The sequence below is a fragment of the Phasianus colchicus genome, chromosome 6, assembly GCF_987193195.1.
Source record: "Phasianus colchicus chromosome 6, bPhaCol1.hap1.1, whole genome shotgun sequence".
NCBI classification, from domain to species: Eukaryota; Metazoa; Chordata; class Aves; order Galliformes; family Phasianidae; genus Phasianus; species Phasianus colchicus.
Window position 1 is genome coordinate 22,788,337 of NC_143441.1, and position 27,109 is coordinate 22,815,445.

A 27,109-nucleotide genomic window follows, 5' to 3' on the forward strand; every position below is an offset into this window, starting at 1 on the left:
GTTAAATGGACACTTCCATAAGTACTTCCATAAGTAGCTGACTAGTCAGTTAGAAAGAATCAAGGTAACAAATGATGACAGGTAAAAGCAGGGATAGTTTCTTAATTGAGGGATGGTGATGTCCATTCCTGTCAGAATATCTTTCTTTGTCTGGGACTGACTTCTCTTCTGTGATGAATGCAGACAGCAGTGGTGATAGCAGAGAGCCAAGGGCTGCAGCATGCTGCCTGGGAATGCACTGTGCCTGCACAGGGATCCTCAGGGTGGGAGCAGGGGGAGGATCTCCTCCAGATAAAATAGTGTTTCAAAACTGAAATGTTGAATGTGGGACTTCCCAGTATGTGGGTGAAGGATGATCATTGGAAGATAGACTCTCACTATTTAAGAAGAGAATTTCATACTCACTAATATTACTGATTAACAAGAGGTTAATGTGTGAACATCTGCTTAAATTCATAATGCTTTAATCATCTGTTTCTATTGTTTTTTGTTCCATGTTTTGTTTCAGGCATCATTTTTGTCTTTTTTTTCCTTATCCATCTTTAATTCTAGAACAAGCAGAGAATGGTAGTGATGCTACTGAAATGGGCAACTTTATCATACCTGAAATTAGTGTCACAAATGTGTCTGGAGAGAAAACCGGGAATGGGGAAAAGAGCAGAGCACTAGCAGAGAATGATGCTCAGCATATACAGGGAGTACAGGAAACAGCTACAGATCCTAGAACTGACAGCAAATGCATGCCAGAAATCAGGAGGCAAAAATCTGTAAGAAAAATGATGGAGGATGGAATAAACTCATCTGGCAGAGTGCAGTTTTAGCAGACCACTTGTAGCTGCACTCTAAGGTACCACTGATTGAAAGGATCACTGCTGCATGTTTGAAGAATTGAAGTATGCAATTAATATATTGCATGTGTAATAACACAAATGCATGTACTGCACACAGCTTTGTCTGTGCCATGGACAATGACAACATACTTACAAGCAGATATTTTTAATCTGGAGACTGTATGCTGTGAGACTCAACATTTCCTTGAATTTCCTGAGCATATTTGTTGGATTTACAAAATCCAGTGATGAACACTATGAAGAATCAATCAAAATGGAAGTGAAAATTGTCTCCCTGTATACCTAAAATATTCCAAATTCCACTTGTTGTGGTATACTGGAGATTTCATGTTCCACTGTGCATGAGTTTCCAGCTCATGCCATGTGACCTATAGTGCAGAAGGTGACCTTTCAGTACTAAAGCACTCTTGGGTTGCTGAATGAACCGCTGCCATACTGGGTTTTCTGGGACATTGATCACAGATCATTTATAATTTCTGAGCTTTGCAAAAACTTGTCTTGGAGCACTTGCTCAAAATGAGATTTGCACTTTTGTGTGGTATCTTCTAATCTGTTTCTAATCTGCATGAATTAACAATACTGCATTTTTTTTTTTAATCGAAATCACTACAGAATGAAATTTTAGGCATGCTTTTTGATCTAGTTAAACGCAGCATTATTTGCTGGAATTTTATATTCTAATGATTCTTGATTACAAAATGTAATAGGTAAGTTTTGGTCTTCTATTCTCTATGCTGTTGCTTTATGGCTTCATGCTTGTAAATATCAAAGTCTAGTAATGCATAAAGTCAATAGATGAAAAAGGCAAATGTTAATTATTTTTTTCTTTTTTTTTACCACACAGGAAATACAGATTTAGGAATTGAAGAAGAACTGATAGAAGTATCTGAAACTGATGAAGGGTTTTACTCTAGGGCTGCTTCTAGCACAAGTCAGTCTGCCTTATCTAACAGCAGCAACACGAGCAGTAAGAACCTTTTAGGGAAGAGCCAACGAAGATCTGGAGGAAGCAAAGCTGCAGGAAGAGAAAAAGAAGGAGAGACTTGTAGAGAACACTTGTCACGAAAGCAAACTCAGAGAGCCCTGAGTGAGAACCTAGAGCTTGTCTCTTTGAAGAGACTGACACTGACAACAAGCCAGTCCCTGCCTAAACCTGGTAGCCATAGTTTGGCCAGAACTACCACGACTGTTTTTAGTAAATCCTTTGAACAGGTCAGTGGTGTCACAGTTGCAAATAATCGTGGAGGTGTATCTGGTACAGAGGCAAACAGGTTCTCAGCTTGCAGTCTCCAGGAGGAAAAGCTTATCTATGGAACAGAAAGAACAGACCTCCCAGTATTAAGCAAACAACCTAATCAACAGCGACCTCCTAGTATTAGCATAACTTTGTCAACAGATTGATATCATTACATTGGCAAAATGAAATATGGGGTTTTATGCAGGTATTGGTACTGTACCTTAAGCTCCTAATACGTCCTATGTTACTTTCTTAACTCTCCAACCTGTAAATTCTTATTCTGCTCACATTTGACGGTAGTGGTAAATAGAGTTCTAATTATTCTGCATCAGCTTCTAATAGGTCAGAAAGTTCCTCTCTGACTTCCTGCATTTATCCTCCAGTTGTTTATGACTTCATGCAGTTTACATCTTTACCAAATTAACAAATATTGTTTGTTCAGCTACTGACCAAGATGTCTGGCTTTTTACGAATGCACTATATGGGAACAGAGAGATCCTCTATCCCAGATTCTACTATTCACTACTGCTTAGCATACTTTAAACTGCAAGTATCTCTTTTAAGAGGAGCCTTGCAGCACGAGTATAACATTTGGGAATGGCACTGTAAGAATATAAGTGCTCTTCTGTGAGTTATGAGGAAGGTATACTTATACGTAAGGTTAAAACTAGAAGCATCAGTTATGTTTGATGTTATGGTGGTTTTTGTTAGTATACACTGCAGTATTCATACTTCTGTACGCCTACAAGTATCTGAGGTAAAGATGCATTTTGTTTTATATATGAATCTTTGAAACTGGGCCAAATGTCACATGGTAGCAGTACGTGTGGATGGCAGTTCTTATCACCGACTGTAATAGTCACTTTTCAGACAAGTGTGACTGACTCTGTATTCCTTTCAGTTTCTTAAATGTTGAGCACAAAACTTCTCATGGAAGAGTTGCTGTCATCAGTATTTGTATTATTTATGAGGAAGAGATGTGCTTATGTGGAGGTATCATGTAGAAAATAAGGGATGAGCCCTTTGCATGAATCAAACAATTCAGGAGTGTAACTGCATTTACCACGAACTTGTTACTTGAGACTAATAGTACCAAAGGATGTGTACTTTTGGAAACTTGGAAGCACAAAGGGAAATTACAATGTAAATATAACTAGCAATGTAATTGCTAGTGTTTTGTATCTATTATTTTTCTAGTTAGAAATTGTCAAGGTGTTCTAAGTTACCTGACCTGTACGGTGACCTTGTTTGATACCAATTTTTATAAGCTTCGGGCTTTAATTAAAAATAAACATTAAAATGGTTTATGTGGAAATCTGGAGAAGCAAAAAATCAGTGGCAATGATGATCTGATAGACAGCTAATCATGGTGCGTGTGGAATCGGGGTGAGGATCTAATGGCTGGTCATTCCCAGCAGTCCTGATTTCTGCAGCTAGTGATCCTTTGTTGTCAAGGACATAGAAGGACCTCGGAACAGACTCAAGCACTAACATTAACATTCTGGTAGACTTTCTGATCTGCCTAGATGTGAATGTTGGTGTCCCTTTTTAACTTAAACTGAAGCACAAGTAACATTTAAACAGCTAATGTTATTCAGGTTTATAGTTGATTAATTAATGAAAAGAGATGAGAAGACGTAGCTGATAGGGGGTTAGTTGTATGATTCTACTTCTAAGACAGCAAACTAGTCGTGCGCATTTCATAATATTCCTTCAACTTGTTGAAGTAGCTGCAGCAGCCTATGGGTGTTTGACTTCAGCTGAGTCTGAGTGTAAATGAATGTACCACGCTTTCTCATTCATGTTCTTCAGTTTGTTGAAAAACTGTTTTGTTTTAGCAATGTAGTATTTCACCTTCTCACAGTGAAATGTCTTCTGAATTGTACATGAAAATTTACATTCCTGTTGTACAAACTACAGACTTGTCTTGTTTAGTGTTTAATACTTTGGCCAGTAAAATAAACTGGTAGTTTTTGAAATTATATGCCTTTGTAAATACTTCATATGGCAGAAAATTTGCCTGTATTTTTACTGTTTCTTTTTTTTATCAGACTTTGTTGAAATACTCATGTGTTTGTTTCACACTGACCAATATCTGGACTAACATAAGTGTAACAACAGAGTGAGGTAATAGAAGGGTTTTTCAGGCAGCTGGAGAACTGCACAACACATACTGAATGTAGAGTTCTTCCTTTCCTTGACGTTTGTGTTGGATATGATGAAAAATAACCTGCAGTACTCCCAGCTGCCACCGGATTTCCTCTTGCGGGGTTGTATATAACAATATCATGGAAACACAGTAATTAAAATTGAAATAAAAACTAGAATAGGTGGATAAAATTGCATTTGGCAAATGTGACTGCGCTGATTATGAGTTAGCACTGAGGAACTAGAACTACCATGTAATTCTCTTGGTTTGGGTTCATTTAATTCATAACTGTTTCAGTTACCATCAGAGTAGATAGTGTTTCAAACTGGGTGTTTATGTCTAAGGTATCCCTAATATTTGGGAGATGTAGCCACCTCAGCTGCAAGTCATGCCAGTTCTGAAGCATCTAAAATGCCATTGAGTGTAGGTACATAACATGATTGGCATGCTGTTAAGTCAATAAAGTTAGTTTATCCTTTTATTTTATACAAATAATGATTCTAACTTGAACCTGAAACAGAAACTCACATTGATACAACCAAGGTCACAGAATCACAGAATGGCCAGGGTTGGAAGGGACCTCAAGGATCATGAATCTCCAAACCCCCTGCCACATGCAGGGCCACCAACCTCCCCATTTAATGCTAGACCAGGCTGCCCAGGGCCCCATCCAATCTGGCCTTGAGCATTTCCAGGGACAGGGCATCCACAACCTCTATGGGCAGCCTGTTCCAGTACCTCACCACTCTCTCTGTAAAGAATTTCCCTCCAACATCCAACCTAAATCTCCCCTCCCTCAACTTAAAACCATTTCCCCTCGTCCTGCAGTTATCTACCCTTTCAAAGAGTTGATTCCCCTCCTGTTCGTAGGCTCCCTTTAGGTACTGAAAGGCTGCAATGAGGTCACCCCGCAGCTGCCTTTTCTCCAGGCTGAACAAGCTCAGCTCCCTCAGTCTGTCCTCATAGGGGAGGTGCTCCAGTCCCCTGATCATCTTCGTGGCCCTAAGATTACGTGAGTCTTCATGCTTCCTTTAGAAAATGAAGGGAAAGTTTCTTGGTACCAGAGGCTGCTGCTTCCATACATGTGTCTTTGTAAGTACGTATGCTTAAGTCTCTGGAATGACATAGACAATAAGCATGTCTTTGTGAACAGACGTCACTCCTTGATGTTGAGAGAGTCTCAACAATTTCTTTACTGATAATATAACTTCCAGCTGTGCTGCTTTCCTTTCTTCGAAAGTATGCAAAAATGCAGTGGGGGAGAGAAGGCAGAACTATTTGTTGTCTGAATGTCTGCAGTGTGTTCCAGAAGATGTGTTGCACTGCTTCCAATGCAGAATTGGAGGGAAGGTGGGACCAGAAACAAAGCTATTAATTCATTGTTGTTACTTCTAAAATGTTGAAAGCCTCGGGTTTTGGAGCATTATCTGATCATTTTAGACTGACAAAAGAGAAGTATATTAAAGAAGCAGTTCTTTTTTTGTGTGTGTATACTAAAGCAGCAGTTTTTTCCCCTATTTTCAGGATATTCTATTGTTACATATTGTAGTCTACCCAATTGTAGGTAGTTCTAATGAATGCACTCCAAATGTCATACATAGTTGCAACATTCTGCAGGGGAAAAAATGTTATGTAGGAGTGAATCATCTCAAATTATAATGACAGAAGTTGTTGAATGCTGACATTTACAACTGACCTCATTGTTTTGAATCAGAGGAAACTGTTTCCAATGACAACTTTGAACAGCAACATTTTCAAAACTCTTAAAAGCTGAGTAGAATTGTTTTTGTTTAGAAAATCTATAGCACTTGTGCAAAAATTGTACGAGCTCCAAGCACTTGATCTAGAACTGCAGTGGGTTCTCTGAAGGAAGTAAAGTGCCACTGAATTGTCTTGAATACCCAACAGATTTGATGAGTACAAAAATACAGAACTTTTTGCCACCCTTCTCAGTAGGTCTGCAGTCTATGAGGATTTTAGAAATTTCTAACTGATTTGATTTATCCTTTACTGATTTTTTGACATACTATTATTTGACAACTTTTCTCAGTGTTTGAGCCTTACATTGCTGCATATATATGCAAGTATAATTCTGTATAATTGTGTAATTCTAAAGCAGCAAACTAGATGTGCATTTCACGGTGTCCACTGAAACCAGCAGGATGATTGTAGCTGGATGCTTCTTCACCTGAGAGTTTGAGTCCAAACATGCCACACTTCCTCAGTTTTTGGTTTGCTGGGTGATGTTTTGCTTTTAGTAAAGGTTTTAACCTTCCTACAGTGTTTTCTGAATTGTACAAGAAAATTTACATTCCTATTGTATCAACTAAAGGCTTGACTTGTTTAGTGTTTGATACTTCAGCCAGTAAAATAAGCTGGTGGATTTTGAAGTTGCATGCTTTCATAAATACTTAATACAGCAGGAAAAATCACCTTTTTGTTTCCAGGCTTTGTTGAAGTACACTGTAACATATTCAGCTTTTTCATTATACGTGTGTAGAAGGTAAGGTTGTCTTCATTACTTTCAATATGCTAAACAGCTGTCCTGCATAGAGCATGGGCTCTATGAAAGCAGGCAAGTCCCCATCCCACCTGGCTGAGAAGTGCTGACCCTCAGGTGCCTGCAAGTGAGCTGTGGCCAGAAACGGCCATCCTTGTCGCTGATGTGGCACTGTTTGGGCAGCTCTGTGATAACATTAATATAGCAGCATTTTGATACACACCTGCTCTATATTTTCATTAGATCTTCTATTCAGCAGTTCTCACTATTTCTGTGTTTGAAGCACCAGCAATCCTGGAGGTCAGTTGTAAGAAGTCTCTTGGGATTGATATGTTTGTAAAACCCTGGAAGTGGAGCTAATGCAACTGGCTCTACAAGTGGTGTGGTGTTTTTTGTGCTGCTCAGCCAGAAAGTGTATCACTCCCCCAGCTTTGACAGTACAGAAGTAGTGCTTGGGTTCCTTTTTCAGAAAAATCACAGCGTGGCTGAGGCTAGAGATCATCTCATCCACCTCTTCTGCCTCAAGTGGAGTCAGCCAGGTCAGATTGCTCAAAGCCACGTGCACTTTGGTTCTGTGCTCACTGCCCCTCGCACTGCCCCTGGCATGAAGACTGGATTTCCTAGCCCTACCTGTGCATGCTCAAAGGGTCTCTATGTAATCCTTCTTGCTCTCCTGCTTCCACCTCTTGTGTGCTTCCTTTTCACAGGTAAGTAGAACCGAGAGCCCCATGTCTGTGCATACAGGCCTGCTGGCTCTGCTTGACTTCCTGTGTGTTGGGATGGGCTGGTTTGTGAACCTGGAGGAGCCCCCAGCTCTGCTGGGTTCCACTGCCCTCCAGGATGGCCTCCCTGTCTCCAAGCAGACAAAGTCTGTTTGCAGGTATGGGGTTGCATTTTGTACAAAGTTCCTTAATTTACCTTACAAATGTGGTCTTTGGTGCAACGCTGTGGAGGAACCTGCGTGAATGGAAGAGCTTGTCTAAATGGCAGATGTGAGAATCTTATGTTTTGGGAACAATGTTCATTTTCCTTTTTTTAATCCCAAATCTTTAACCTGTTGATTCAAATGGTCAAAATACAAATTACCTTTGTGTGAACGGATGAGAAAGGAAATCTCAGATTCTTAACAGTTCGCTTGGTTGGCAAGGACCTAGCTAGGGATTCCCAGCCAGGAATTTTGCTTTCTGAGGTGTAGGGGTTGAGCTTGCGGCTGTGTCTGTCCTAAGAGAGAGTAAGACTTGCTATTTCAGTGACAGTGAGTGAAAGGGAATGCTTAGGATGGACTCTTAATGTGGTTTCAAGTAGGAAGAGTTACTGATTAGTGGAAGAGAATTTAAATCTCTTTTTCCCAAAACGTGGCAGGAAGTACAAAAGAAAATAGTGGTACTTCCAAAGCACAGCTCTTAGCTGGGGGAGGGGAGGGGGGGAATATAACAGAGAGCCTCTTTGTGGGGCATTGTGGAGTGGGAGGGGAACCTGCGGGTAGCACAAGCATTGAGTATTTGGAATGGCATTTGTTCATACAGACTTTACTGTTGGCCGCATGCATCTGATTTGGTTGCTTTTTATATTCAGCGTTACTTTAGCTCTGTATTAAAGGGAACTTCAGCACACTCATGTTCTCTCAGCCAGCGGCTGCCAGGTAACAACACCTGCCAGTTCTGGCAGATGGGAGTGTGTCCCTGTGACTGGGGCAACCGCTGTGGCACGAGCCTCTCTGCTGCAGGTGTTGCTTCATTGACTCTGAAATGAGGGCATGTTTAATTGCCTGTTACCCTGAATTTCCTGGGACAATGCTGAATGTAATGGTGCGGAAGGGCTGGTGGAAGCAGGGCTGAGTCACGCAGACAAGCCCAGCAGTTGTACTGCTGGAGTGCTGACTAACGCCGATGCTCCTGGCTGCAGCTTCTCAGGCTGAAGTGTGGTGGTGGTTTCTGCAGTGTGAGGATGTTCCTGTTGGACAGGATCTCACTGCACAGGGCCAAAACACACTCAAACAAGCGTTTGGATCAATCATTTTAGCATAGCCCTGAATAATGCCAGCAGTTGACCTATTTTCACTATGGGCCTTACTAGCAGGTAGAAGTCCAGGAGGAATAGACCTGACTCACTGGTGCTGCAGGCCTTGAGGCAGCGATTCACTGGAAATAACAGGGATGGTAGTGGGGGGCCACAGTTAGCTGAATCTGTTTAGATTTTTTGAGTAAGTGTGAAATAGCAGCACTTCTGAACATCTAAAGCAGGGATGGAGGGATAGAATGGAGCACAGATCTCTTTACAGTGTTCTTGTTTCTGCCATTCTTTAGTCAGAATCCCACTTAAAAATATGCAGTATCTTCAGCTGCTTTGAGGTTTAAAGGTAGAATAGCATCAAGGCTGTGAGTGCATCTCTGTAACCGAGTGACAGCTATTCAGCTCCAGCTCAATCCTCTGACAAATGTAAGGTTTCTCACTTGTTCAGTCTGCAAAGGAGCTTCTCACCTGTCTTGCAGGCTGCCTTTGTAACTTGAAATGCCTTCAGTTATGTGAGCTCTTGTTTTTGTGCTGCTTGTTCAGGAAACCTTGCTACAGAAGCGTTGTCACTGACCCTAATATGAACCTGGCTTCTTCCTGTGCCTTGGGGTGGGCAGAGCTCTGCAGGGAGGAAAGGCAGGAGGCTGCAGACAGCAACATGGGCTGGCGGGGTGAGTTCAGGGGTCCGGATGGGACCCAGCATTGAGCCCTAGCAGTGCTCCTGGACCATTTTGCGCTTTGGTCTCTCACTGATTACTCCGCTGCTTGGCATCATCACCCCAAAGCAAAGGTGTGTAGGGATAAATAGCCTGAAGAAAGGACTGGGTGATGGTGTTGTGCAGCATCCACTACTATCGCCTGTCTTTTTTCCAGAGGTTGGCAGGCAGCAGCGTGCTCTCAGTGAGTGACAGAGTGTTTTTGTGCCTTCAGAGGAGCATTGGGTGAAGCTGCTGTGCTGCCTGCGAGCACAAAAGAGTTTTGACGCACTCTGGTAATGCTGAGATGAATAACTTCTTAAATATGCCAACAAAATGAGTTACTAGGTAGATCCAAGGCAGTTGATGCCATAATTTAATTCTAGGCAGAAAGACAATGCCTTAGGTGGAAGGATATTCTATTTCAAGATATTAAACTGCTTTAATATATGTTGACATTCAGCGCCACACTCATAATTCCTGTAATTACTCCTTCCTCCTCTATGAAAAGCTGGCACGGTACTGCTCAGCACTGAGGGACAGTTTTGTTTCATGCCTGAGAGAAAGAAGACGTTGAATAAAGCACACTCTGTGCTGAGCTGTGGGGAAATAGGTGACTGGAGAACAAAACAGGAGCTGTAAGAGCGGCTCTGTCTGGTTCACTTCCTCCGTATCTGTCTCTGCAGGCAGCTTTGAATGAATGAAGAAACTGAGCAAATTGAGACACAAAGAGGAGAGCTCTGCTACCGTGAGCCCCAGCAGACTGCAGCACGGGCAGCCCCTTCCCGTTGCATTTTGTGCTGTGTCTGTTTCCTGGGGGCAGCCTGGGCACTGCGGTGTGCTGTGGGAACCAACAAGGAATCAGTGTGGGGTGGCTGCGGGCAGTGCCCTGGCTCTGTTCTGCTCTGTGTGTTTGAGCATTGATGGTTTTCTTGATGGAAGACAAATTCTATCAATAACTGTAGATCCTTATCTCTTCTGGAAGTTGTTGAACAAAATGTCCCTAGGAAAAAAAAAAAAAAAAAAAAAAAAACACGAGCAAAAAGAACAGAAGAGGAGGAGCAGGAAAAGAGGCCAAGACCAGCAAATACAGGAAAATGTTTTCCAGGAGACTGTCATTGCCACCCAGTGGTCGCTCAGTACAGCGATGCACGTCCAAAGGCTGAAGCGTGGCACTCGGTACAGCGCTCAGTACTGCACCTGCTGCTCTCAGAGGTACGGAGGGGTTGGGCACTGCATGTCCAAGTGTGTCCCACTTTGCACCGTGTGCCTCAAGGGGACCTCAGGGCTTCAGAGGGATGGATGGCCAGGTTGCAGCTGACACTTATTGCCATTGAGAAAAACTCCACGAATCACAAGGTTTGGGGCTCATCTCCTGTCAGCTTTTAATTATCACAATGGATTAAATTTCCACGACCCTTCAGCTGTAACAGAAGCCTCCATGCTGTCTGCTGTGCTGTGAGGACGTGCTTGCGGGGAGCTTTCATTTACTTATTAATTGCAGCTTTTTCTTACCTGGGCCTGCACTGTGAAGCAGGACAGCGGAGCTGGACACTTAGTTTATTAATGACTTTAAGCTAAAAGAGGATTTAGGTGAGATTTATATAGAACATGACTGAATTATCTTAAAAAAAGAACAACAACAACAAAAAAAATCCCAGTACCTGCATGAAATTATATGGAATCATAGAATGGCCTGGGTTGAAAAGGACCACAATGATCTTTGAGTCTCAGCCCCCCTGCTATGTGCAGGGTCACCAACCACCAGACCAGGCTGCCCAGAGCCACATCCAGCCTGGCCTTGAATGCCTCCAGGGATGGAGCATCCACAACCTCCTTGAGCAACCTGTTCCAGTGCGTCACCACCCACTGAGTGAAAAACGTCCTCCTTATATCTAACCTAAACCTCCCTGTCTTAGTTTATCATAGAATCATAGAATGGCCTGGGTTGAAAAGGGTCATAATGATCATCCTAGTTTCAGCCCCCCTGCCACAGACAGGGTTGCCAACCACTAGACCAAAAAAACAATTAAAACCATTCCCCCTTGTCCTATTACTATCCATCCTTGTAAACAGTCATTCCCTCTCTTATTTATAAGCTCCCTTCAAATACTGGAAGGTTACAGTGAGGTCTCCCTGGAGCCTCTTCTTCTCCAAACTAAACAAAGGCTCGTTCCCTTAAGCACTCTTCACAGGAGAGGAGCTCCAGCCCTCTGATCATCTTAGTGGCCTTCCTAATATATGACAAAAGGGAAATGCTGGTTAGCTACTTAAAATTGACAAATTTCAAATTTTTACAAGTTACTCCATTACTTTTGTGGGATTATGGTTTTGCTGTCATACTGCTCAGTGTTATTGACATTAATTACAGAGCTTAAGAGAAGGAAACTCGTCCAAAATGCATTGTGTGTGCTGTATGTGGAAGGCTGCTCTGCTGTCTGTCCTTTCCCACCAACGTGAATAGGTGTGTGCAGACGTGTGGCCATGCAGCTCGCTTTGGTTGGCTCCATTCTGGATGTCACACATAAGTGTGATATTTTGTGATGACAGGAAAACTATTATTAGTCCAGTGTGTCAGACTGCATGCTGTAGGCAACATGTTTGATGAGCTTCATTCCCTGCTGTCTTGAACAAAAACTGGTGTTGAGGCATTCTGTTGAAAAGGGGAGAGCAGACTGGATAACATTTAGTTGTTAGAAGGTGGGGAAATGTCCTGCTGCCTTGAGCCAGAGGTGAAAATGCGTCACTGACACATTTATCCTCTGTACCTGGAGGACAAGGAGACATCATTTCTATCTGATGCAGAGGACTCAAAAGCATAGACGGAAAATGGAAGGATAATTAATGGTTTGCCCATTTTGCTACCACATTCTCCTCAAAATAACTTCAGTCAAAACAGTTTGCTCCAGAAGGTCAGCACATAAATAATCTGATTTCGGTAGATAGCAATCTCACTATATGTGCTGCCCCATAATTAAATGCATTTTTTTTTCTCTGAAATCAATGCAATATCCTTCAGATACAGTTTTGCTTTCCTCTGTCACTAAGGAGAGGTGCAGGCATTTCCACACACCTGGAATGAAGGTGGATTTGGGTGTGTGTGAAGCCAAGAGGGGAGAGATGTGAGCCCACTGGGAGTTGCTTAGGGTCCTCTGCTCTACCAGGCTGAACTGAAAGGCACTTCTTGAAAGCATTCGTACTTCTGAAAGCACAGGGATCTGTGAGTTGCTATCTGCTAAAGCACCAGACTTTTCAGAGCAGCATGCCCAGAAGTGCTGGTATTTGTGCTTAAAATGTAAGTGTTCATACACCGCACTGCCTGCACTTGTCTCTGGTTGTGGTGTAAAAAAAAATACCATTCTGCCTTTTCCATTTTACCCAGCGATCAAGTGTGGTATTTTGCAACACTGTCACAGAGCCACATGGATACGTGCTTCTCCTGAGAGCCGCTCCTGGTTGGTGGCAGCAGCTCCCATGTAGCTGTTTCTGCACACGGAAACTGCAGTGACGGACAACAAAACAAGGATGACTTTTGGGCCCAGTATTCTTATTTCTGTGCTGGCAGCTGTAACTGCCTGTAACTGAAAGCTTACACACAGGTCAGAGCCATTACAGCTTGTGGTCAAAGGAGTTTATTTTTTCTTGTCACAGGATGTCAGACAATATGAGGCCTTTTAGCAGCATTTCTCAAACTTTTTGCTTTCAAGTCAACAGCAACTCAGCTGCCTGAAGGTGGGTGAGGCCAAACTGCAGCACAAACTTTCCTCTAGAGGAAGGGACCCAATCCCACTAACCTGCTCCATGGAGGCGCTGTGCAGTTTCATTGCCAAGACACTGATTTGGTAACTGCGGCTTCTTCTTACAGCCTGGACAGGGAAAGCTGCCTCGCTGCTCAGCAGCACTTTGTCTTCATGATTTATGTGTTGCTTGATGCAGCTAACTATGATGTTGCAGCATGAGAACTGCTTGCTATCAGTACAAGGCTGGCTTGCTGCAGAAGCTTCTCCTCCACAGAAATGTCTGTGCTGTGAACTGCTTTACTACCAACTGGGGCTTCTGCAAGAAAAGAATGCAGCAGAAACACAAGAATGTGTATGTTCATCATGTTCCATTCAAAATATGTAAAAAAACATCATTATTAACATTGCATTTAAGCCTGCTTGACTGTAGGAAGCATGACCTACAAACCCAAGGAATGCTACTGAGATTTCCCTGAAAAATGTTGAGATCATTTATTTGCCTGCTGAAAGGATTGATTTTGAGATATGAACATGCTTTCCATCAAAAAATATCCTGACATTTATTGCAGTTAATGCCATTTATATTATTCACTCTTCTCTGTTGAACTGGGCGTCCTGGATTCCAACATGTGCTGGTGTGCTGCATATTCGAGTCGTGACTGCAGCAGTGCTAAACGTGTTTGCTTAATGAAGAGCATTAGCAGAACTCAGATGCAGTCCATCTATTAGATGGTTCTCCAGGAGGTGACATTTCTGCACAGCTCATCACTGGCATCCCCTGTTCCCTCTCTTGGCCGCTTTTGCAAGCTTCCAAACATGTTTGTGAATATAACCAAATTCTGGCCTTCAGGATCAAAGATCTATCTAAACCTCTCTCTGGCACTATGGATCTGGGATGCTGCAGGCCAGTATTCAAGAATCCTGCCTATCTTGTGTATATCTGTGATTTATAAAGGAGAATACCACCTAGACTTTCATAATACACTCAGTACTGAATAGTCTACAGAAGCGGAACCTACCAAGGAAACAAATGCCAAAAAAGCAGTGTGAACAAATTAAAGAATCTTCTATGTAAAGGGATATGCTTCTGGCTTAGAGCAACTGGGGAGAAGAAATACCTAAATATAGGACCCCAGAAGGTGTAAAAGAAGTTTTGGATGCTGAAGTATGTCAGGAACAAGATTTGTGATGAGTAAGAGCTTCAGCTGCTGGAAGCAGAACCTGCTGGCGGGTAGCAGACTCCATGATCTTCGGAACAAGGAACAAATCCTTGCTGATCCTCTCCTACTTGTGACAGTAAGTATAAATACATGAAATCACTGAGAGAGGGAATGATGCTTGAGCACTCATTTAAGGGTTCTGGCAACCTGAGAGCAGTAAGCTTTACTTCCAAATGATGTGGAAGCAATTTTCATTCTAGTGAAAACTCCCATTTCTGAATGTACACTGCTAAAATCACTAATGTTGATCATATGGGACTGTGTGTTATGCATGGCATATATACACTTGTTTGTTCTTATTTGATTTTGGTTTTGTTTATCCAAAAATAACAGTATTTTATTAGCAAAGGATTCTTGTTTTTTTGTCATAAGGTTTTATCATAAAGTTTTTTTTCACACAGTATATAGTCACCCATGTGTTTCTGTGTCAAGAAATGCAGAAATAACTTTTGTTCTGCCTGCTTACAGCAATAGCTACTGTTTGATGTCAGTTTGTATTATTTGCAGTTCTCTCTGTCACTGAGATGGGCCTGCTCAGCAGAACAAACATGAGCGTACATAAGAGTAGCATTTCATGTTTTTGAGGTAGCACTATCTTAATTACTTGAGCTTCTTAAATATTTTGTGTATTACAAATAAAAGGGAGAAATGATTACAAACAAGAGAGAAGACACATTACCTAAGAGTAGCATCAGAAAAGATCAGTGTGGAGGTAGAAACTCCTGTGAAACAGCAGAAAAGACCTGCCATGCCCAAATGCACAAGTTTGTTTTCCCTTAACTGTCAATGGTTTTAAGATTTTAAGATGTAATTAGTTACAGAGATAACAATAGCAAGGTAAAAGTCTCCCTTAACTCAGTGTATTGAACAGGTACAGCTACTGCCATGGAACTATCCTTTCATTTTTCCCCATATTCAGAGCACTTTCAACATTAATTTTCATATATGCTTTATGTCACATAACTGCTTTCTCAATGCTCACTTATTTGTATGTGATTTTTATGTTTACAGCTTACAAGCTATCTGCCACAAAAACTGCATTCTGCATTTAAGAATGCAGAACGAGCTTATTTGGAGTTTCTGGTTTTGTTATGGAGCAAAAGGTAAACAAAGGCACCTACAAGCTGGGAAGATGGGCTTATATTTATCTGGAGCAGATGGATGCTGTCCTTACCATGAACCCACAGCTTTTCTCTTCACCTGCAGAATGTACTTGTTCTGTTGTACAGCACTTCTGCACTGAGAACAAAGAGACTCAGTTCTGCTTAAAGACTAAGAAAAAAGATTAACCACACAAGCTAAAGATTCTGCACATTGAAATGCAGTAAATCTAAAAAATACTGGAAGACATTGATGGTTTATTGGAAGTAAGGTTTAATTTTGCACTGAAAATATGGCATAATGGTATGTATTCTGCCCCAAATGATAGCATTAGGCCTGGGCGTATTAAACAATTTTTTGGAAACTTACAGATAGCAATTTATAATTAGGGATGAATTAAAGAGGCCTAACAGAGAAACCTTGAATGTAAAATAATAGGCTTTGGGGTTATCGCCACATGGTACTTCAAATCCCTGCCAGATATTTCTGACTCCTATTTTAACATGATTTGTTTGGAAATAAACCAGAACTGAGTAACACACTAACAGGTCATGCAATATTTCATTCTGAATGGTAAGTGTCCACTTACTTACATTCTAACTTACAATTTTCACACGGTCCTTTTCCTTGGAGTCATAACCTAATGACTAACTCACACCATCAGCAAGTTGCCACTGCAAACTGGCAATAAGAGAAAAAAAGGGGAAAAATGCAGTGTGTAAAGAGCTTGTTCACTCCACAGAGTTTTTAATATGCAACACCAAATGTTCTGTGGTATATCTTACACAAGTCTTAGAAATGGGAGGCTTTGTAATGGTGTGCCTCCAGCCCTTTCTAGAAAGGGAAAGAACAATCTATATGCTGAGGCTGATTAAGAAAAAAAGAAAAAGAAAAAGAGAAAGAAAAGCCATTTTATGCTTTAAAAAGCTGTTGTAACGAATAATGTCTTCATAAGAGCATATAGAGAAAGTGGAATACATATATTTAATCAAATAAAATTAGTGATTGTATTTAGCTAAACGTGGTGCCTTAATGAAGGATAGCATTCAATGGTGAGTCACATAAACCCCATGAATGCTATTGACCATGGGTACAGTAGATACAGTGGGCTTGGTTGAGTTCATAGGAAGCCTCACATTTTGCTCATAATTTAAGATGATGGGAGAGGAGGAACAATTTTTTAGCATCTTCATCCTTCACCTACATTTTAAGTACACGTTTCCTAGTACTGAGATTGGAATGGCTTTGAAGGCCTACATAGAAAGGCTGCTTCCTTGGAGAGAGTACAATCTAACTTAATGACAAACACATACAAAAATACACAGTAGTTGTTTTAGTAAAAACACATTATTTTTAATGCAGACCTTTGGCCACCTGATCTGACCTCCACCTAACTTTCTGAGGACAATATGCTTCTCAGGAGCTATGCTCTGTCTCTCAGGTTACCTGTCTATTTCACCAGTGTAAGCTCCTCAGCAATTTCAACTGCATCATTTCCACAGTGTTTGCAACAGTTTGACCTGCCATCATTTATGTAAAAAAAATGTGCCTGAGCACTGGACTAGATCACAGAAATTTGGATTTTGTTCTTGCATCTGCAGGTCACCTACACAGATACTTTGCAAGGCTACCTCCCTATGCCTTAGTTTCTTCACCTGTAAAGTGGGGATAACAATATTCACTCACTTTTAAAAACCATTTTATGATATACATGATTAATTGCTTAGCAGTGTGGATTCTCCCCAGGGAACATCACGCAGCTGCTAATAAATTGACTCATCCACTTTCATATTATTGTCTTTATTTAAACATTCACTATTTCTTTTCTGTGACATAGCAAAACACTCATTTTGTCAAACAGCAATTGGAAAGAAGCAAGTGCAAGAGTAATTAGAATCATGGAGAAGTGATGAGACTGCCATCAGCTCTGAGCTCGAGGAACTATCTTGTATTTTAATTTCAACAAATCAAAGCAGAAAAATAGTTTCCAGTTCAAGTCTGCCCCCCACTGGTATTAACGAATCACTGCTAATAACATTTGAATCAATACTGTCTTTATGTAACAAAGAAGGGGAACTAAATTCATGGAGGCTGACATAGTTTATTAATTGAGACCTTTAGATAACTTCTATTTTTTTCATTTTTTTATAATAGATAAATACTTTGTAAATATCTTTTTTTTAAAGGCTCATGTAGGCTCATTGCCTGATTTCTGTTCTTCAGGCTTTTAAAAGCCCACCAGCATTTCATTCAGATCAGACAGTTGCCAAAACTAACATACACATTAGAAGTATTTTTCTGCACGTGGTTTTTAAGGGATTTAACAGGAAAAACTACAGAAAAAAATATTATGCTATGATACAATTAACAATTCTAATATACTGTGCTATATATGTCAGTCCAGTAATAATCTCATAAAAGAGACCAGTGCCAGTCTAGTCTAGCATTCTCTCACTAGAAGCAAGTTTTCCTCCTAATATATGAAAGACCAACTTCTATTACTGTTTATTTTAGAGAGAATTTTCCATCACAAATCCCACATGCAATTAACACATCTCTTAACTCAGGAGGACTCATTTTCTTTTCTATATTTAAAGCAGGAAGGTAATTGGAAAATAATACTTACACAGATTCACACAGTACGATTTCAATCCCAAGGTGGCATTTGTGTCTGGAATATAAAATTTGTACTGCTATGAATTGGGAGATAAGGCACCTCTGGTTCATTTTTCTTGTCATCTTCACGCTTCATTATGCTTAACCACATTCAATCTCCTGTGACTGCTATTTAAGGCTAAAATGAAGGAGTAAAATGCAATTTCGTTGGATATATAGTTAATGCAAACTTGAATAAGTGTAAGAAAAAAAAAGTGTTACAGAACACTTTTTGGGCCTTTAAATGCTTGAAAATTAGGGTCAGATTTGTAGTCTGTGCCAAGTATGGCTAACAGACTTTATAATGCAGAACATAAGGAATTTTCAAAAGTTGCTTGAATATCCTATGCACCTGATAAAATTATTGCAGAAATGACCATATTCAAAATAAAAACTTCAGGAGTACGTATAATATTTCATATGAAGCAGTGAAAGGCACATAGCAAATCTGTTGTAACCACTTTTCTTCTTCTTCTTTAGGCAGGACGCTATGCCAAAGTCTACTCAAATCTCATTAATTAGTGCCATATGCACTGTTGCTACAAATCATCCTCCTCAACCGGATTGAAAAAATAACCCCAGTATCCAGAATGCCTCAATTTTGCCCTTGTACATCAGCTGTAGGAGCTTTTTAGTAATCCCAAGTGAAAAGCAACAGTAATGCCACACTGAAACACCGGTCACCGGTGGTGACAGTGCTCTATGCATTTCTGGAAAGAGTCCAAAAGAACATTGCAGATAAGTGTCTTAGGCTGTCAGTATGTCAATGCTGAGAGAAGATACTCTAAAAAGAAGATGTATATGAATTTTAATTAGAATTTTTATTTTTCAGATGCTCCACTTCCATGTTCTGTACCAAAGAGAAATACCTCACTTTCATATACATTTTTCTGTAAACTATGACAAAGACCTTACATTCTCCGTTTTAAGGTTGCCTAACCTTAATTCAATGTACTAAGGTTGGAATTGGTATAAACAAATACAGTAAGAGCAAAGATTGTTGTAGAAATGGGAATATTGTCATTCTTTTCCTCATTTGTTTCAATCATAGTAAGAATCTGCCTAAAATAGGCAGACCTTTTAAATCCTATAAAATCTTTTCAGATTTTATCTCTAGATGAGATTGGTTGACAATTAGAAAGTATGCATTCAAATGTTTTTTGAGGAAAATCTTTCTAAAGCCATTGACAGTTTCTCTCCTCAGATGCTTTAAAACAAAACAAAACAAAAACCCAAAAGTTAATTTAAAAACAAAGAATGAGAGAATACGGATATTAGTTTTGGCCTCAGAAAATCCTTTAATCCATCAGACTTCTGCATATCACTGTAAGTATGCAAGTAATCAGATGATTGTTTTCATCCCTGGCCAAATACCGCAATCATAGCAATGTGCATGAAAGAATTGTTATATTTTTAGAGTAACCACTTATAGAAAGGTAGCAGTATCTTGAATGCAACATGTCATTTTCATTCTTAAATGAAAATGGGGAGAATGGGACAGTCAGGTTCCAAATGAAAATAAAGTTGAGTAGCAGATAATATTCAATTTTTAAGCACAACAGTACTTTTTTTCAGAGATCTCTGAAAGCATTTGATGAGGTTTTGTTGAGTGTTGTTTCATCTCAGACTGCTGTTTATCCTTCACTGGCTTCAGGAGCTGGAATGAAAAATAATGTCATTGTTGTGTTTGCTCTCAATTCCATATTAAATCTCAAGCCTATTGTTCCCCAGTCTGCGTGTACAGCCAGGATTGCCCCAGCCCAGGTACAGAATGCAGCATTTGCTCTTGTTAAACTTCATGTGGTTGATTATTGCCAGCCCTTTAATTTGTGCAAGGCAGTGCACAGTGGCCAGAGTACAGCCAATGGAGTATCACACAGAAAGCCATATGTAAGAGACAGTAATCCAGACAGAAAAAAATCTACATGCATCTCTGCTCTGTATTTCAAATGTTTTGAAAATATGCTAAACTAAGAAACCCGAACGTATTTAACCCCAAGTAACACTGCTTTTACAACTATCAAGAGAAAACGAGATGTCGCAGAATTCTGGCATTTCCCAAGCAGCACAATCACATAGCCTTAGTCTTTTTTGGCTGCAGTGGAGCTTTCCATTTCTATTTATCTCTGTGAAATGTCGTCTCTGCAAACGGAAAATGTGCATTTCCCAGACCAGTGATACTGTAGAGTAGCTGGGATGTATTAAATGAATATTAAAATGGAATGGAAGAAAAGGACCATCCTTACAAGGGCACAATAGACAGCTTAATTATCATAATAAAGTAAAATGTGAAGACCAGTCATAACACACTGCAGAAATGAGAGCTATCAAGGAAAGTTTCTCTTCTCTGAAAATAATTCCTTGACTTGAAATGTGAAGGAAAGGATGGAAGAAGGAGCACAGATGGCACATTTTTAGGAATACCCTTTCTCATGAATATCCATACTGATGTAACTAGTGACAGTTAAACAGGTTTATATCTAAAGAAGTCAGAGCTGTTAAATAATTTGGATCAATTATTTAGTACGTTTGACCTATGAATCCTACTTACACTACAATTACCTAAAATTAAAGAAAACATCTCCTCAGAGGCAAGAAGGGGAAAGATCTAAATTTGTTAGTGCAATGGGTATGGCAGTCACAAAGGAATTGACACATGGGATGGTACGACATGATTCATGATCTTTAAAGAGTATTTTATAAAAGCTGTTCTTGGGAGGGAAGATGCCACTTCTAAGCTGAACATGAGAAGGTGTATGGGAACTGCTGAGTCACGGCCTGAACCTCTGATTGATCACCTGAGGCGAGCAATGAGTCAGCCCTGGGAGCACAGGTGAAAGCAATTCACCTGTGCTGCAGGAAGGGGTGGAGCCTGGCTGCACCTCTCCTAGACCCATTTAAGAGCTGACTACCAGTGGGGAAGGATCTCTCTCTCTTCAGAAGATCCACTCCGCTGGTCTTTCCTGAGTGAGCCCACAACACGGGTAAGCCTCCTATTTATTTTCTTTATCTTGCTGTGCCTAACTCTCTTGCTTATTTCATTATTATAACATCTTAATATTATTTGATTATATAATATTCCTTTATATAGTTTTCATTGATTATACAGAAGCCATTACTGACTTCAAATTTCCAGCTTTAATAAAAGTTTTGTTGTTTTTTTTTTAAAAAGTAACAATAGGCATAAAGTGCTCAATTTAAGGAATGGAAATACAGCAACATGCTGATGCAGAAGTACCAAGCTAGATGTGACAAAGCAGGAATGTGTGATCACCTTGATAAGTACAAAATAACCTTTAATATTAGCTAGAAAAAACAACTGACAGAGCATTTCAGAAGCAGTTCTGTCTTCTATGGCTGAAGTGTCTGTATTATTAGTTGCCTAAGACTGCCACAGAAAAATCATCACCATGAATTCTGGATTTGTTACTGAAAGCGCTTCATTAATCTGCTAACAATAACAAAATCATGTTTGCTTAACAACTGGATAAAGCTCTGACTGCTACGTTATATTGAGAATAATTTGTCTTTTTGAAGTGCAATGAAGTATTAATTACCAGTATTTTCCTACTTTTCTACCTACCCTAGCAGCAGCTCACCTGCTGCAGAAAGAGTTGGTTGTTGGCAATCTTCATCAAGCATAACTAACAAAGTCAACTGACACAACAAGTTCTATGGCTGGCATTATTTAGAGAACGTTTTGTTGGTTCCTAGTGCCTGGGAATGTATGAAGGCATACTCTTCTTGAGAACATGGAGACTCATAGTCCCTTCAAACTGACGTTCACCTACTGAACCATAGCAATGGTGCCTAACCCCAACAGGGATAAGCCGTTCAGCTGACAAAGAAGCCACTCATGGACTCTAAGCCTCAGCGTTACCTGTTAGACATCATTAGATATGTTACCATGTGATACTGACTTCTCCCTTTCTGTTTAATGCGTAGGTGAGCACGTATGCACGGGATTTCATGAACAAAAGCTGTTTGTGCATTCTATACCCCGACATGCAGCAGTTTGTCATCCCATCACCAGGACACTCCTGTATCCCCCACACTCTCTCTATTGGTAGAGAGTGGCAAGGCGGCTGCAGACCACCAGGATCAGTCATGTGGCTTGCAGGTTGTCACCTGTCCATATCTGGGAAGCAAGGAGCAAGCTAAACTTGTATCTCTTATGGACAGAATATGCATCTGTGTACTGGAAGAATACATATGGAAAAAGCTATGTAAGTGATATTTATTATGGTCCTGGGTTTGTATTACTTTTTAATCTAACAGCACTGCCCTTTTGTTAACCTGACAAGTGAGCTGCTGAACTGCAAGCCATCCGTTGCCTTAAGCAAACTAACACATAACATATGCACAACTTTGTAACCGTGTCTGGTTGGTAAACCGTGATTATGAACGAAGCAGACTGGAGATCAGAAAAAAGATAAGGAACGGTGATGCCCTGGAATGGGCTGCCCGGGGAGGTGGGGAGTCACCAGCCCTGGAGGCGTTCAGGAAGCACACGGACGTGGCACTGAGGGACGCGGGCAGTGGGACGGGTTGGCGGTTGGACTAGAGGATCTCGGTGGTCTTTTCCAACGCTAATGATTCTGTAAGGAGCTACGTGGGTGTCTGCAGTGCCACGAGCTGTGATTTACCCGGTAAGATATTTCCCCCCCAGTTTCCATACGCAACCAGATCCGCTCCGAGCTTCGAGAGCAGCTTGAGCCCCGCCGCCCCTGATCGTGCCGCTCCCAGGCGGCGCCGCAGGGCCGCGTCCGCCACGGCAGCCAAAGGCGGCAGGTGAGGTGAGGCCACGTGAGACACGGCGCACGCCGGGACAGCGCAACGCCGGCGCCATTTCGGCGTCACCCGGAAGCACTGCTCTCGGCGCTCCACCTCTGCCCTTCACTTACCGCAGCCGCGTCCGGCCTCGGCAGAGAGCGGCGCGCAGCGGCACGTCGGGGCGCAAAAGCCGCTCGCGGCAAACGAGGGCGGCCCGCGGCCTCCGCCCCCGGACGGGCCCCGGCTCACCGCCCCCGGAAGCGCCTCCGGAGCGCCGCCCACCGCCGCCGAGTGACGTCCGCGGGCGGGCCGCTGCTCTCTCCCCCCGCCGCCGGCATGCCGAAGCTCAGCAAGGAGGCCAAGCAGCGGCTGCAGCAGCTCTTCAAGGGCGGTCAGTTCGCCATCCGCTGGGGCTTCATCCCGGTCGTGCTCTACCTAGGTCAGTGACGGCGGGTGGCGGCGGGCCGGCCCCGGACCCGGGTTGGGGAACGAGGCGGGGGCGGCCGGGGGGGAGCGGGCGCGGGGAAGGCGGGGTGCGGGGGGGCGCCCTCCCCCACGCTGTGCTGTCCGCGCATGCGCCGCTGAGAAGCGCTCGGGGGTTGGTGCGGGGAGCCGGCGGGCTGATGGATAGCCGGCGGGCTTTCAATGGTGCAGGAGGTCACTTTGAGCTCTGCCGCGTTAGGGTATTACGTTCCCATCCTCAGTTTATTGATTATTTTAAAATTGATAGTTTTGGGGCGGGGATTCCCGCAGCGTTTCACGACCTGCTTCGGTCCGGCGGGGGTTTGTGAGGCGTCCGCCTTTAGGGACGGATCACAGAAGGCCTGGGTTGGAAGGGACCTCGTGGATCATGGATCTCCAACCCCCCTGCCACAGGCAGGGCCACCAACCCCGCATTCAGTACTAGGCCAGGCTGCCCAGGGCCCCATCCAGTCTGGGCTTGAACACCTCCAGGCACGGACGGGGCATCCACAGCCTCCCTGGGCAGCCTGAGAGCTGCTGTGTGGGCACTTACGTAGCACAGGGGTGACGTCCTGCCGGTGCGCTGTGTGGGCAGTTGTACCGCTGCCGGGGTGCCTGTGTACTTCTGTCGTCTAACTGTAAGGAACTGGGTTATAGGAGCTTCATTTTACACCTCTGACAGATAAATGTGCTGCTCCCCCAGCAGCCCGCATTGCTGCCTGAGCAGCTTTCCTGCTGTGGTCGATGAAGGGACACCGATACAGCTGCCACCCTTGCCTGACCCCTGGAGGTGGCACAGACTCAGAAGTTTGTGGAACGGAACCCTGTATTACAGTTACAGGGGCTCTGCGGTGCTTGGTGCTGCTGATCCCAGTTTGTATTGGCCCATATGTATGAAATGCACTTTGACCAATGGAGTGTTTCAGTGAAAGAGCTAGGTTGGGGTGGGATATTCAGGACACGTATGAGGGGCTGTATTCTGTGCAATTGCAGCTCGTTGGTAGGTGTTTTTATGCTTACTTTGACATGACTGCTTCTGTGTTAAGTACGGAAATTAGGTCACTACAGTTCTGTGAAACTGGGTTACTTATGTAATATTTCTGGCCCTTGTTCCCCATACTGTTTCCTAAATCTGTGTCTCACACACATGTAGTATGACTGCTAATACAACTTCATGTATTTTAAAGCAATTTTATTGGAAAGTGTGGCCACATGAGGCAATGAACCAGAATATTCAATAGTCCAAGTCTGACAAGGTTATCTTTAAAGAGGTAGCCTAGTGCCTGCCACATTAATGGAAGCTTTTCCATTAACCTTTCTGGCCTGTGTTTTAGGTGGGCTGTCATTACTTCTAGTCTGCAAGGGAGAGGAATAATATATTTTCCATATAGCATCCATTTCTATCAAGCAGTTGTAGGAAAGCATGTTGAACAGTGTATGTCATGTATAATTGTGCTTCAAGGCTTAATTTACAGTCCAGCAAGAAAGCTGTTTGATAAACTGAACCTTGGCTTGCTTATCTAGCATTCGCTTGCCTTAGCGAATCAGTAGTTAAGTCATTAGCTGGAGATGAACTCATTATAATTAACTTGCCCCGCGAGGCAGTAAGAACAAAACGTTCTAAGTTCAGTCAATTGAACATTTAGAATTCTTTCACCTTAAATTAAATAAACAGTTATTGAAATACTACTCTAAGTTTGTTACAGAACATTGCCTGTTAAGGCTCACAGTGGTTGTTTATACTGGTTACAGGTGTCACTGCTGGTGCTGTTCATTCAGTTCCATTCTCAACAACATTTAAAACCTCATTGATAGTTACATGTATGTATGCATGCATGCATGCGTGCTGTGATCTTCAGGGTAAATAATTTCCATCATCTTTCACAGCTTCAAATTCAGTTCCTGAATTTTAATTCAGATAGAGATATAGATAAGAGTAAAAAAAAAAAAAAAAAAAACCCCAAAGAAATTAAAAATGTACACTTGTATTTATTTTGCCTGCTTTCTAACCCTGATTAATGTTACGTTTCCGTTGAGGTGAGTCTACAACTTCATGAATCACAGTTCTCTTCTCCTTTTGTATTTCACTTTAATGAACTGGAATAATCTGATACTGTGTAAGCTGTGTAGGAGTCTACACATACATGTGTTTGTCTAATATTTATTTCTGTTCAGGTTTTAGGAGGGGTGCAGATCCAGGAATGCCCGAGCCAACAATCTGGAGGTACGTGTTGTGTCCAAATGTACATGCAAAAGCAGAGCTCTCAGAGTCACAGTTTTAGGTGTTACCTCTGGTTGTTAACACTGAACAGCAAGACCTGTTTCATCTACTATTTTTAGTTGGTTTTGGGCAATAGTATAACTGGTCAGGTTATTTTTTCTTTTAAAATCAAAACTAGAAAAAACAGCAAAACACAAGTTCTTGTAAGAGCCTTAGTGTTTTGTTCTTGTGCGTTCTCTTTTAATATATGGGACTTCCTGTGCCTTTCTGAGTGGCAGCTGCCCTTGTAATCTGTTTTAGAGGTGATTTATGCAAGTTTCTTTCTGCACCTAGAAATAATTACTTAGATTTCTAACAGGAATTTTAACCAAAATCATTCTCCTACCCTCTTTGTAAATATGATAGTAAAGCTGCTTAAAAACTGCATTAAATACAGAGATATATCCTTCAGTATTTCTCATTGCAGTGAACCAAAATGCATTTGCTCATATTACCTCTTTGTTATGGGACAACTTGTCACTGCTGCAATGTCCTGGCATTAGTAATACTTGAATTCCTGTGGTGTTTGAATTCCGTTGAAGTGTTTCCATGGGTCAGATCTTTAAAATTAAGATTTTGAAGGAAATGTGGCTCTTTTAATGATCTTGAAATTTGACAACAGCACAGAGCCAGGTACTGCTAAGACAAATAATTGATGGACTTGCATTGTTTGCAAAGTTATGTATTAATTATTTTTGTCTCACACCATATAAAGGAACTACTTCTAACAGTAGAAAGAATGAGAAAAATGTCAAGGTCACGTTACAGTTTCAGTAAAATCTTTTGTTTTATGGTGCCATTTGCTCAAGTTGTTTGTTTGCTGGGAGTATTCCTGCGTTCAGTTTCACTAGCAGCTTGAGGCTTTTTTGTTTTGAGTGTGTTTGCAGAGCATAAAGTATGCATTTGATACCAGGTATCAGAAATGTATTTGGGTCTAGTCTGAGGCTTACAGGTTCTCCTTTTTCTGGGCAGGTAGCTTTGTTGCAATGTTTTCTGGCTTTTTTTTTTTGTAGCATTCTGTATTTTTATAGGGCTGTTTGTTCTGACCTGCTTTTTAGAGAAACTTATTTAAAAACAAAAACGTACTGCAAATCTGACTTTAATTTCCTCCCCCTCCCCTTTCAGTCTGCTTTGGGGATGAAGGACGTGGCTGTCCTGCTCTAGAACCAGCTGATGGACAGAGAAAGTATTTGAAGATTCGTACCTTCCAGAAGATGAGGCGAATGCTTTCACCAGCTGACTCTGTCAGCTTGCTAATGACATAGGCTGTACATACAACAAAATGGAGTTTATATGGACGTAACTTATTTGGATTGTGGTGTAATTAAATCTAGTTTGAAATGGATATGCGTTGTTTTCAAGTCTTTATTACATAAAATGACAGTTCCTTTAACCGTAAATATATTTAACCATTTAAATATAAATATAATGATATATAACCATAAATATAAGT

The 27,109-nt window shown here is 41.6% G+C and overlaps 2 protein-coding genes, 1 long non-coding RNA gene and 1 other non-coding gene across 6 annotated transcripts in view; 2 read left to right on the top strand and 2 right to left on the bottom strand.

Annotated features, from left to right (window-relative positions):
• The window catches only part of HYCC1 (hyccin PI4KA lipid kinase complex subunit 1), a 36,903-nt gene extending 32,189 nt beyond the window's left edge, over window positions 1–4,714 (top strand). For 2 of the 3 annotated variants that reach the window (XM_090142678.1, XM_031590092.2), the window contains exon 12: window positions 1,696–4,714. In XM_090142678.1, the coding sequence (XP_089998804.1) occupies window positions 1,696–2,252 (557 nt within the window). In that variant the 3' untranslated portion in view covers window positions 2,253–4,714. Of the gene's footprint in view, window positions 1–552; window positions 848–1,695 lie in introns of all 3 variants that reach the window. The other variant, XM_031590095.2, reaches the window with a different exon arrangement.
• Window positions 4,715–10,466: 5,752 nt separating this feature from the next.
• Window positions 10,467–23,204, bottom strand: LOC116227030 (uncharacterized). The gene is made up of 4 exons (XR_016467755.1): window positions 23,066–23,204; window positions 19,727–19,818; window positions 18,133–18,177; window positions 10,467–13,501 (listed from the first exon to the last, which is right to left on the bottom strand). It is a non-coding gene; the product is annotated as an uncharacterized LOC116227030 (long non-coding RNA).
• LOC116227261 (small nucleolar RNA SNORD93) lies at window positions 19,443–19,530 on the bottom strand. Its single transcript, XR_004166521.1, has one exon. It is a non-coding gene; the product is annotated as a small nucleolar RNA SNORD93 (small nucleolar RNA).
• TOMM7 (translocase of outer mitochondrial membrane 7) lies at window positions 23,104–27,001 on the top strand. Its single transcript, XM_031590091.2, has 3 exons — window positions 23,104–23,373; window positions 25,572–25,620; window positions 26,782–27,001. Exons 1-3 carry the CDS (start codon window positions 23,271–23,273, stop codon window positions 26,795–26,797), a joined length of 168 nt encoding a protein of 55 aa, XP_031445951.1. The 5' UTR covers window positions 23,104–23,270; the 3' UTR covers window positions 26,798–27,001.
• Window positions 27,002–27,109: the final 108 nt, after the last annotated feature.

Coding starts and splice junctions, on each gene's coding strand:
- TOMM7 (XM_031590091.2), top strand. CDS start 23,271: ATGCCGAAGCTCAGCAAGGAGGCCAAGCAGCGGCTGCAGCAGCTCTTC. Junction 23,374..25,571: donor CCCGGTCGTGCTCTACCTAG/GTCAGTGACGGC, acceptor ATTTCTGTTCAG/GTTTTAGGAGGGGTGCAGAT.